The following is a 12,683-nucleotide window of genomic DNA, read 5'->3' as shown; positions in this document are numbered from 1 at the left end:
CTTGTTCCTCTGCCTTGCTGCTGTCAGATTCTGGAGGCTCCGGAGTCAGCACATAATTCCCAGATGGCCCTGGCCCCATCTCTGTATTGGATGTAGGACCCTTGTCTGAGTCCTCCCCAGATTTCTGGACTGGCCCATGTTCCTCCCCACTGTCCAACTCTGCTGCCGTCTCTGCAGGCTGCTGGTGGATCACAACAGTTTGGACTTTATACTCATAATCATTTTTAAAGAAATTCTTAGTTTTCCTATTCCACTTCTTTGATGAGGTTTCATAGAGAAAAGAAAGGAATCTTTCTAGGATATACTGGTTGAGAGTAATTCTGGGTTTTCAGGCCAGGGAAATTTTGCACCTCTAAAATGATCCAGAATTCCCTCTCAGGATACCCCGCAAAGCCTTTGTGGATATATAGGGTATATAAGGACACCCTAGTATGCCTTGAAACATTGCAGTAGATCATGAGCGCATTCTGCAGAATAATCCCAAAATAAATATTTGATTTACTTGTTTATGCTGAACCTGGATGCATATTGATTGTATTATGCGTAATATTATGTAATATGAATGTTGCTTGTGTATGCTTGACTTTCATACAGCAGTATCAAATAACAGAATCACAAAGTTGGAAGAGATGTTCTAATCTAACCTCCCACCCCAGCAGGAGACCCTATGCCTATACCATTCTGGACAAATGGCTGCCCAATCTTTTCTTAAAAATCTCCAGTGATGGAGCACCCACAACTTCTGAAGGCAAGCATCCCACTGATTAATACTTAGTGCCTAAGCAGGGGTGTCAAACTGGTGGCCCACTGGCCAGATGTGTCTTGTGCAGGCCACACTCACCCCAGCTCTGCAAAGGGGAAAAATGTTGCAAAATGTCATGTGATGGCAACATGACACCATGAGTTTGACAGCCGTGGCCTAAGGGTAGGACAAAAATCCCTGGGTAGATGCTTTACAGAGAAGAAATACAAACTCACAATGAGAAATTTCCTAAGCATGAGAGTAATTAGGCAGTGGAATAACCTGTCACCTGGGATTGTGGATATTCCATCACTGAAGGTTTCAAAAAAAGGTTGGACTGCCATTTCTCTGGGATGGTTTCAGGATTCCACTCCTATGATTCCATGACTCCATGAACTGCTGTTCACAACATGCAGCTGAATCTGGCCAAGAATGGAATTCCCAGTATTTGATTCAAGGGAGGAATTTAATTATCCAGAAATGTTTTGGGATGATCAGATTACATCTCTCTTGGATATGCCTCCTGGATTTCCCCTATCACTTTTTTTCTATCTTTCCAGAATAAACATATGTTTTCCTGGAAGCTTCTCAGAGTTTGGAACATACTTAAGTAGTGCTTTGAATTGCAGCAAGTGTTTGCAAACAAAACCGCTTTTCCCAACTGCTATGCTAGCTATGCTAGCTCAAGGTATTTGATGCATTGGGCTGGCACCTTTTCGAGTTGTCTACTCTCCAGCATTACACAACCACTTTGTCAGCAACAATCCTCTTGCTGACATAGCCCTGCCCTCTGTCACTTTAATTTCTATACAATGTCTCAGAATGCCCTGGCCCAATTTCAATGCATCCCTAGAATCCTGGAAGGAAATTAACAATTAGTTGTAGCTGCCCACGTTTCAGTTCAACTTGGGCTCAACCATATCATGGAAATGACCATCGTCCCTTTTAAAGAAGACTTGCATCATCAATCTGGAACAGGTTCCTATGGTGCTGCCTGAAGCAGCATCAGTGGGTGAGTATCTTGTTCCCTACAAGTCCTTTCCTCTTTTCTACAACTCACTGCAGTCATACCTGTCCCCAGGCACTCTAGAGTGGAGGAATTGGGTAATTCAAACATGAAGAACCCAAGAGCTCTGATTAACAGGATGTATTAGAAGAAATATTAGAATCACCTAAAACAGAAGGTTTCTATGAAAAACTGACTGACTTAAATAAGATTTTGACAGGTACTGATGAAAAGGTGATTAAAAAATTGTATGGATATTTATTAGAAATTAAACTAGAAGAACAAGTTAAAGAAACTATGATTGCTTGGGGGAAGAATTTTGGATATGGGATTGATTTAGAGAAATGGTAAAAATTGTGGTCTCAAAATTATAAAATGACAATGTCAACAGCATATAAAGAAAATTTGTATAAGATGTTTTACAGGTGGCGTTTCCCCCTGACAAGAATAGCAAGAATGTTCAAGAACAAATCCGAAAAATGTTGGAAATTAGAGAACAAGAGGATAAACAATTTTATAAAATTTCGGATCTTTTCTATCAATGGTTAGACAATAAAATACAGTAATGAAATATGTAGACTTTTAGAAAATAATAAATATATAAAGATGTACTTCTTTCTTATTATATCTACAAAATGATTTCAGGATAGATTTGGGGTGATAATATGAACTGTTATAAAACAAACTAAGTAAATTATGATTATCTTGTAAAACATGAATGAATAAAAGTATAGTCAAATGATTGATTAATAATGATACCAAGTTATTTAATTTTTGATTGACAATATGAGATCATATGCAATGTAATTGTAATTGAAGACTATGAAATGGAAGCACAAAACAATTTGTAAACCAACCGGCACACTGTATGTACCCCTATGGAAGATAGCTTGATGTTTTTATGTTTGTTTATGTTTGTTTTTAAAAACCAATAAAATTTAAAAAAAGAAGAAGAAATGTTAGAATCACAATTTAAAATTTCCAGCCAAGCGTCCTCCTTTCCGATGAGAGAAATATATGGGCAACCTATGGCTGCAAAACCCTTGTCAATTTCGGCTTCTTCCTCCCCCTCCCGTAGAACAGGGAAACATTCCAATTTTATGAATGGGGATGGCAACCTGCATCTGAGCATTGTTTTGATAACTGCTTTTCCTTTTATCAGCATAAGAAATAACTTACACAACTGTCCCTTTCTCCCTCTTCCCTACAAGAGTAAATTCCTTCCCCTGAGGCCTCATTGAGAGGCTTAGGAGCAGCATTGTTACAGTGAAACACAGGTTCCTCCTTCCCCTTTTGTTCATGCTCAGGCATCATTAGTCTCCCTCATTAATTTTAAAGAGAGAGCTGGCCCTTTATGTACTTCTGCAAACCATGATTTACTCCAACCCTATGAAGTTCTTCTTGTTTTTCACTGGCCTTATGCCAGTAGAAAATATTTGCTGATTCTGGTCTTCTGCAAGCCTTATCAGAAGAAGTGAAAATGTTAGACTTAATAATTTTCCTGAAAATGCAAGTTAAACTAATGGGTGTATTTTACCTTGCCCTGTAATAAATGCCTAAAAAGATTATTTAGTTTTCATCTTTGCACAACTGGATTCTACAATGGAATAGCATAACTTATAGATGAGAGGCCAGCTAGAGAGACACCAGAGAGTATGTTCTAATCTAGAAATATTTGTACTATGCTACTGCAATTAGGCAACTGAGCTCTAGAGTTGTAGCCCTGCTGAAGTCTCATCCACATGTCCTGGTGGCTGTGAGACAAAATTTACCCACCCACCATTTACTGAAGGTAAGTCCTCACGACAGAACTTCCATTTTACTACCAGCCAGTGCTGTGGCAGGCAGAAGGTGTTCCAGCAAGATATGTTCCATTTATGCCAGCAGACAACCGTCCATGTGGACACTCCAGACCACTTAGAGGAGATTTTTGAGACTGGTGATCTGGTGGCCTCCAACTGGCCCCTCTCATCCGGCTAGTGGGCTTTCTACTTCTCTGACAGTGGACTTGACCTCTCACTGGCACCATGAGATTTGTTGTTGTTGTTCAGAATGGGGATATTAACCTCAAAAAAGATTGACAGCAAGTCTACTAACAGCTCAATATTCCCTCAATTGGCAGAATCAATTGGCATCAATTGGTTTTTCCTGTTGGTAGGTGAGGTAAATGAATAAGCGGAAAGGAGTTGCTGCAGGATATCACAGTTGGTTACACAATTCTGAGTTTGTGCATGTGAAAGTACATGTAATGTATAAGTATGTGCACACATATATGGAGGTGTGTGTCTGTAGGCATGTGTTTGTGGTGTGTGTGAGATAGATCCATAATAAAAAGACATTCTGAAATATTTTTTTCTTTTCCCTAACCAATTTGCAAGGTAAATTACTCCACCAGCTACATTCCTCCACATTTGACCACCCATATGTATTAAGGTAGCATCCATTTATATTTATTTGAGGCAAATCCCATGCATTGTGTATTTTTGAATCACCTGTGTATAGAACAACTTAGGGAGTACTTGGGAGTGTCTGAAACAACATTTAGATTTTCCAAACAGGAGGGCTTATTTCAGTAGGAGGGAGGAACGACATAGAGTTGGAACTGCAGGACTGTTCTCATTCAAGAACTCCTTTTTATGTGCAAGCAGTAAAATTGAATGGTTCTGGTGCCAAAGTATGGCAGGATAACCTATTGGGGGCTATTGGGGCCTATACTGTCTATATATAGACACCTCTTGACTCAAGGGCAGGAGGAAGAGTTCCAGGACACTCTTCCTCATTAGTTCTCCTCAGATGACTTTCATTGATAAAAACCACCACATCCACTGATATAAAAAGCTGCTGGAAAGGAAATACTTTTGTATGACTTGCTTTGGGCTCCTTCCACTTTCAAGGAAGCAAGCTGCCATGCAATTTACACCTGTCTCTCAACTTTCTGCCAAACAATTTGCCAAATGTAGATTGCCACAAGTGGCATTTTAAAGAAGAGGCTATTTATTTTACTACTTCAAATGTTTTACAAAAAGAGGGACTTTTCTGGCCCTGCAATAAGTATTATGTTTCAATGTGTATATATAGATCACTCAGGTAAACGTGGCTTGCACTCCCCATCTATACTTGTTCCTTCCCTTGTTCTTGCTCCATTCTTTGTAACCTGCACAATTATGGGAAGTGGGAAATAAGATCACATTAGCTCAATGATCTTCAAATGTGGCAAGTTTAAGACTTGTGGACTTCAACTCCCAGAATTTCTGAGCTAGCATGACTGAAGGAGGAATTCTGGCAGTTGAAGTCTACAGGTCTTAAAGATGTCAAGTTTGAAGACCCCTGCATTAGCTAATCCTGTCCTTATCATGCCCACCAGCTCAGCATCATACCCTCTGCACTTCTGATTATTCATATGCTGGGGAGAAGACAAACTGCAGATGGGGGGTGGGTGGGAATCACATAAGACTGAATCACAGACTCCAAGGACAATCAATATTCTAGGCACCAGAAGGCCTGCAGCCACTTTTCCTCTGGAGATCTTCTCACCAACACCTGGATTCAAATAGGGCCAGGCCGAAATGGAGGTGATGGAAGGGCCAGCTGACATGGCCATGTTCTCTTTGTATTACCATTGTATTCATCCAAAGAATTATTCCTGAATACAGCTCAGACTGTTTCCTGATCCATGTTGTACCAGATTAGTGGAAGTTGAAACAAAACTATCAAAAAGAACTGCAGTAACCAACAGGGTTGATTTTTGAGTTTAGAAATCAGGTATTTAAGAAAAACAGAAGGCAGAGCCGGCTGGGCTTTGTGGAAGCAGAAACGTGTTTTCTTCCTGTAGAGGGAAGAATGTCTTGCATCCTAAGGCAAGAAAATACATGCAATGCCCACCCTCATCTCCACTGCACCTGCAAACAGTCCCCTACTGTTGTTCTTAGTCCAACACACTTGAATTGAGGGCTTTTTCATGGCACTGTGTGAAACCTCGTGTGCATGAGCAAGAACTAGGAATTCAAATATGGGTGCTAGGTAAAATTGATCCTGAGATCTGCTGGCAGCTTACTCAAGAGTCATCCTAACCTAAATAAATTCATTTTATTCTCTACATTCTTACATCATCTTTCACCCAAAAGGCTTTTAGAAATATTCACAAAAACAACATGGTCCCTGGCCACCTTAACAAACCCTCTTGCCCTCAGTTGAAGAGCTGCTCCTTTCTAAACTAAGTTAAGGCATGAGCTCAAGTCAGTTAAGAGAGTGGAAGCCATGAACTGAATTAGGGTACATATGCACAACTAACTGATTGATTGATTAACTGATTATGTGCCATCAAGTCGCATAGATCTGTTTTCTCCACAACATTCATCCCTAATCTGTTCTTTCAAGTCTCCCAACAGTGCACTCATTTTCTCTGTAACTACGTTGACCCCCTCCTCCCTTGCTACTGGTCATCTCCTCCTTTTTCCTTCTACCTTCCCAGCAGTCTCCTTCTTTTTCCTTCTACCTTTCCTTCTCTTCTCTAGAGAGCTTGATCTTCTCATAATCTGTCTGAAGTAGGATAATTCGAGTCTGGTCATATTTGCCTTGAGTGAGAACTTTGGGTGATCTGTTTGATGATCCATTTGTTGGTTTTCTTGGCTGTCCATGGTGCTCTCAAGAGTCTTCTTCAACACCAGCATTCAGAGCAGAGGTCTCCAAACTTGGCAACTTTAAGACTTGTGGACTTCAACTTCCAGAATTCCCCAGACAGCATAGCTTAAAGTTGCCAAGTTTGGGGACCCCTGATTCGGAGGTATCAATACTGTTCCTGTCCTGCTTCCAGTGGTGCATTAACCATTAAGCAAACGAAGCACATGCTTAGGGCACCAGGCCCAAAGGGGGCACCACAAAAACTTTTATGCAGCCTAAGCTTGGCTTTGTTTGTACAGTATGTACAAAGGAAGGGGGGCACCAAGATTTGTCAGTGCTTAGGGAACCAATGAGCCTTAAGCTGCCATTGCCTGCTCCTCCAAAGTCAAATATGTAAATTTCCTCCCAAACAAGCCTCAAGTTTCCCTTCACACAGAGCCATGCAAACTAGCTGAATTTGGCAGGCAGGCAGTCATAAATTTTGATTGGAACATGATGGAGACAATAAAAAGTAGAGCTTGGATTTAAATGGTTAAGGAAAAAAATAATAATGGCTCCATCATACAGCATCCCACAGTCCTTGAAATGCTGGAGACACTAGGCTGTTTACCCAAAATGGAACAAAGGAAAATTCTTCCAAGGGACCAGGTTAATTCAGACTGGATGCTTGGGTGATCCTTCACAGCCTCTAAATGTCATTTAATCTAGTTCAAAGTTCACCAAAACAAAATGAAGATTTCCCCAAAGGCGCTATGTCAAAAGGCAGCTGGACTTTATTTTTCCTTGAAGATGGTTCACTTCTCATCCAAGTAGCTTCATCAGAGCTGACTGAAAAAATACCTTTGGGGTCACCGTGACCTGGATGACTGAGAATCTCCATAGACGTATCTTGTTTTTTCCAATACCATCCCTAATAAATTGACCCTGCTTCATGTAGCTGTTTACCCATACTTTTTGTGCAGCATTCAACAAGGAGGATTTTAATAATAATAACAAATAGATAATATTTAAAAGAGGACATAAAAAAGTAATGTTTTGACTACATTCATATATTGATCCATGGTTAGTCTATTGAATGTTCTCATTTCACATAGCCTCCTGAAACATAAATTAGTAGCTGTTTTCCACACATATTTATTATATGTATATCCTATCTCAAGGTACTGCACACAACAACACTCCCCCCCCAAAAGCAGCCTTGTGAGGTATGTTGGGCTGATAGAGAGCAGCTGGTCTCATATCACCCATGCAGCTTCCACAGCTCTGGGTGGACTTGAATGTGGGTCCCACACTTAGTCAGCTCCTTAGCAGCTACACCACTTTGGTCTTTTCTTATGCAACCATCCCACTTCCTTTACAACATGTTAAGGTTTTGTGGAGATGAGATGCTCACCCTGCATTTATAAACCTATGTTTTTTATGGCTTCTCTCTCTTTTTATGCCGAGACAGACACAAAGAGCTAATCTGGAAGAGAGAACAACTGCTCTTCCTTTGACTGACGATCTGATCTTTGTTTACAGATTAACAGAGTCGGGAGAGGGAAAGTCATCTAGTCCAACCCCCCACCGAAGCAGGAGACCCTATACCATTTCTGACAAATGGCAGTCCAATCTTTTCTGGAAAGCCACCAGTAATGAAGCTCCCACAACTTCCGAAGGCAAGGTGTTCCATTGGTTGATTGTTCTCACTGTCAGAAAATTTCTCCTTATTTCTAGGTTGAATCTTTCCTTGTTCCCTTTCCATCCATTATTCCTTGTCTGGCTTTCAGGTGTTTTAGAAAATAGCTTGTCCCCTTCCTCTCTGTGGTAGCTCCTCAGATATTGGAAGACTGCTATCATGTCTCCCCTGGTCCTTTTCTTCACTAGACTAGCCATGCCCAGTTCCTGTAACCGTTCTTCATGTGATGAGCTGTCCTTGGTTTGTGTCAAAAATTCTGAAATTTGATTAAGGTAAATAATAAACAAATAAAATTAAAAATAACAACTGGTATTTTGAATAGTCATTTCAACTTCTGCAGAAGATGAAAACTATATGTTTTTGGCAACTGCTTTTTGTTGCAAAAAAAATGATTGATTTCAAAATTAGCTAAATTTTGAATTAGTAACACAAATCAGTACATTAAAACATTCTTCCAATTTCAGTGCATTGAATGATAGCACCAGGAGCTGCCTCTTTGGAAGTCTCACTCTCTGCGTTTATATTTTAAACTAAGGTCAGTTTGTATATATGCCAGATGTGAGCTTTGTATTATAATTTCTGTTTGGGTATATGAGCGCTGCTTTTTTCTAATTGAATACTGCTTAGTTTTTACTCTTTATTGCAGTGTCTTCTGATGATACTGCAGCATAGAGAAATTATATGGAAGCAAGGTAAGCCAATTAAAAATACTGAGATTATTTCCTCCTCTCTTTCCTCTCCCTCCCTCTCTTCTCTCTCCTCTCCCTCTCTCTCACAGACAATACTATAAGAAATGAGAATTTTCCTAATTTTCTGTATAGTGATGTGCCAGACAGAGTAAAAGAAAAATTGAAATTTCGCAAGTACATTATATTTTAGTAATCTCACTTGTGAGATTTCATGAGAAAACAATGGATTTTCATTTATTTATATTGTTTATAAGACTGGGAACCTGTTTCACTTGAAGGCAATTCTAAGTGGTGTTCAATTAATGATCCCTTGAGATTTCAAAAATATTTTTGTTTTTAATATATTTCATGTTTAGTAATATAGGGATGTTATTGGCAACATTGGGCCCATGGGTGCCACATTACTGACTCTCTTTTTCTTAGTTAATCAACCTAAGTTTTCAATAGCATCAATAGCTCATTGGGGAAAGCTCTGTTCCTAGGAAAGGTTGAAGGAATGTCTGCAACACTTGCACTCTAACATTCTAACACTTGCATACTACTCCAGCAGGGCTCTGGGTGCACTGTTGGAAGACCTGAAAAAACTATGCCCGATCATTGTGGAGTGATTGTCTATGTGATCATCATTTTGATAGCACATAATCAATCAATCAATCAATCAATCGATCAGAACTCTGATTATGCTTTTATGATTCCAGACTTTGCATGTTATATCAGAAAACATTTGGATCATCAAGGATATATATGGATTCCAAAAGAATTGTTTGCAATTTAGGCTCTCAGATCAAAACAGAATTAGGTGCAGTCCTCATCTTATGTCATGGATCCTTTCTCAAAGTATGTTGTCTGCCTCCTGCCCAGAATTCTGGCTTCCCTAAAATGGTGATTTTCTTTTAGCTGAACTCAGATCACACTCCAGATTCATGGATACATCCATGTAATTTGCTGGATTACTTTCTTCCAGGACTGCTTCTTTTTAAACATTTGAATCTAGAAACACTGTGGGGGAATTTCCTGATTGTCTTGTCCAAGTACCAATCAGATTTAACCCAATTTATTTGGAAGTAAGGGCAGGGATCAGCCAAGGCTAGCCAAATGCCACATTCTTGTACAAAATTTTTGCAAAACTAAACACACACACACACACAACATATACTGAACGAGGTTCTTTCCATTCCATTTGTACGGCCTCCCACTTGCAGACATTTTCCTTCTCATTTCAAATAGCAAGTCTCACCTCCTATCTTACCAACAAAGTCAAAGTGAAATCTACAGATCTGTTCTCTGCTATGCACCTTAGTAACTCCACCCCCATCATTACTTCAAACATAGCTACGAGCAAACCAATATTCCCCACCCACACATATATGAACACACTGCAATTACTTCCTTAGATACACATTAACCATTTTGCTACTAGCGCAAACCAAGTGGATCTCAAGATCCTCTTAATGCCCAGGACTTTATATTATCTCACATTCCACTGGAAGTATCACAGCTCACTGATTCTGGTTGCACAATATCAGATTGTATAACTCTATAATTCTTTTCTTGCTGCCTGGAACTTCCACCTCACCCCATTTATATGCATATGTTGGCAAAATTACAAGTTTACACAATCACACATTCACCCACTTCCACTCAACCACATTCTTAGTTGCCGCCGTGACTACTCTGGCTTTGTGAACTTGATATGTTTCTGGTAACCTTTGGCTCTGGCCCCTCTTTCTCAGCACTGAGGGATCTGTGCCTCTGCCATCCAGATACCTTTTCTCCCTTCCCCCATCCACTCACCTGGGACATTTGGGGGCGCAAATTGATTTCCCGAAGGTTGACGGCTTGAGGCATGAGATTGTTGAGAAGCTGGCAGAGGAGGACACCATCACGCAAGGCCTGGGCCAAATCACAGACCTGGGCCCCCTCCGAAGTCACCCTGTGGTTGGGCGGCAATACCCGGCACTGGATGAGCCATTGGGCGCACTGCTTCCACAGTTCCATCTCCTGCCACCCCCAAGTGGCTGTTTCGGTTGCTGGAAGAGCTGCTTTCCACTACCTTCCTTGCAGCTGGGAAAGACAATGAGAAGCCACCAGCTTCCTCTTCTGCAACTGACATCAGACCACAAAGACAAGGGCCAGGGTGGGGGCTGGGGAGCTTCCTCACCCCACCCCTGAGAAGGAGGGGCTGAAAAGGAGAAAAATGAGCTCAGCCCTTCCTCCTTGAAGAACATTGCAGGAGGGTTGTTGTTGTTTTTGCAGGAAAATCTCCCTTTCCCATATATCCCTAGTGTTCAAAGTCTCTTTTCTCTCATAGCAGCATCATAAAAGTGTTGAGTTCACAGCCACTGGGATACAACGTGAAGAGGAGACATGTCACCGGCAGATTCTTAAGTCTAAGGCAGACTTTGGTTGAATTTATTTTGTTCAGAAAAATCCTTCAATTTGTCAGATAAAATAAAAGTAACAGCAAAGAGGAAATACCCAAGCAAAGCCACAAGAAGCAATGAATTGTAAAAAAAAAAAAAGGCAGTTTAACAATAAACATGAAATTGAAATACTTGAATTGTACCATTTTGTGAGTCTCTTGGCTAACACTAACTTTTGAATAACTCCCACTGTGGAAACTCTTTCTTGGGTTCCTCTAATATAGACTATTCACCTAGCACATCTTTAGTTAGTTGGACTGTTGGGATAAAATGTTAGTTGGGAAAAAAAATATAATAATGTCAAATATTATCTTTTATTAAGAAGATTGTGTTACGCCAACTTATTTCTGGGAAATGCCATTCTGACATGTTATTATAGGGTAACTTAGATCTTAGAATTAATTAAGAATCTATTATATGGAAAAGGCTGATGCAAGACAGAATTTATATTTTGGGTTAATTAGTAGAGAAAAATGATTACTTTATATCATTTTCCATTTTAAACACCTAATATTATGTGTTTAGAATCTTTCAGTAATAGTGATTTAGACAAATGCTATTACTGGTAATACAGGTAATCCTCGGCTTATAACCATTTGTTTAATGACAGTACAAAGTTATGATGGCACTGAAGAAAAGTGTCTTATGGCCAGTTCTCATACGTATGACTCTTGCAGTACTCCCATAATCCCATGCTCAGACTTGAGGTGCTTGTGCAACCAGCATGTTTTTACAAGGGCTGCAGTGACTCTTGGGGCCCTGGGGTTGGTCGTGAGCAGCCTTCCTAGGTAGCTTCTGACAAGCACAGTCAATGGGGGAACCCAGATTCATTTAACAACCTCACGATTCACTTAACAGTCACGGCAAAAGAAAGAGGTTGTAAAATAGGGCATGACTCACTTAAAAACTGCCTTGCTTAGCAACAGAAATTTTGGGCTCAATGGTGGTCATAAGTCAAGGATTATCTGTAATCCATTTGGCAACAAAAGCTTTCCAAGTTTTGGAACACTCTGTTAGAAATGATCATTAAATCCTTAAATCCTAAAATTCTGTGTGTGATGAATCGATTTAACAGATAACAGATAATCAGAGTTGGAAGGGACCTTGTAGGTCATCTAGTCCAACCCCTGCCCAAGCAGGAGGCCCTACACCATTTCTTACAAATGGCAGTCCAGTCTCTTCTTGAAAGTCTCAAGTGATGGTGCTCCCACAACTTCCAAGGGCAAGCTGTTCCATTGGTTGATTGTGCTCGCTGTCAGAAAGTTTCTCCTTATTTCCAGCTTAAATCTCTCCTTGTTCAGTTTCCATCTGTTATTCCTTGTCTGGCCTTCAGATGCCTTGGAAAATAGCTTGACCTCTTCCTCCCTGTGGCAGCCCCTCAAATATTGCAAGACTGCTATCATGTTACCCCTGGTCCTTCTCTTCACTAGACTAGCCAAGCTCAGTTCCTCTAACCGTTCTTCATAAGCCTTAGTCTCCAGTGCCCTAATCATCCTGGTTGCTCTTCTCTGTACTTTTTCTGGAG

The 12,683-nt window shown here is 40.3% G+C and overlaps 1 protein-coding gene across 1 annotated transcript in view; it reads right to left on the bottom strand.

The window, feature by feature from the left end:
- The window catches only part of VAV1 (vav guanine nucleotide exchange factor 1), a 57,769-nt gene extending 46,924 nt beyond the window's left edge, over positions 1 to 10,845 (bottom strand). The window contains exon 1 of the mRNA XM_026716799.2: positions 10,530 to 10,845. Coding sequence (XP_026572584.1) covers positions 10,530 to 10,733 — 204 coding nt within the window. The 5' untranslated portion in view covers positions 10,734 to 10,845. The remainder of the gene's footprint in view (positions 1 to 10,529) is intronic.
- Between the last annotated feature and the right edge of the window lie 1,838 nt (positions 10,846 to 12,683).

The sequence above is a fragment of the Pseudonaja textilis genome, chromosome 2 (assembly GCF_049901715.1).
Source record: "Pseudonaja textilis isolate UNSWEBS1 chromosome 2, rPseTex1.2, whole genome shotgun sequence".
NCBI lineage: Eukaryota > Metazoa > Chordata > Lepidosauria > Squamata > Elapidae > Pseudonaja > Pseudonaja textilis.
The sequence above is the reverse complement of the archived record's forward strand: the minus strand, read 5'-3'. Positions and strand labels throughout refer to the sequence as shown.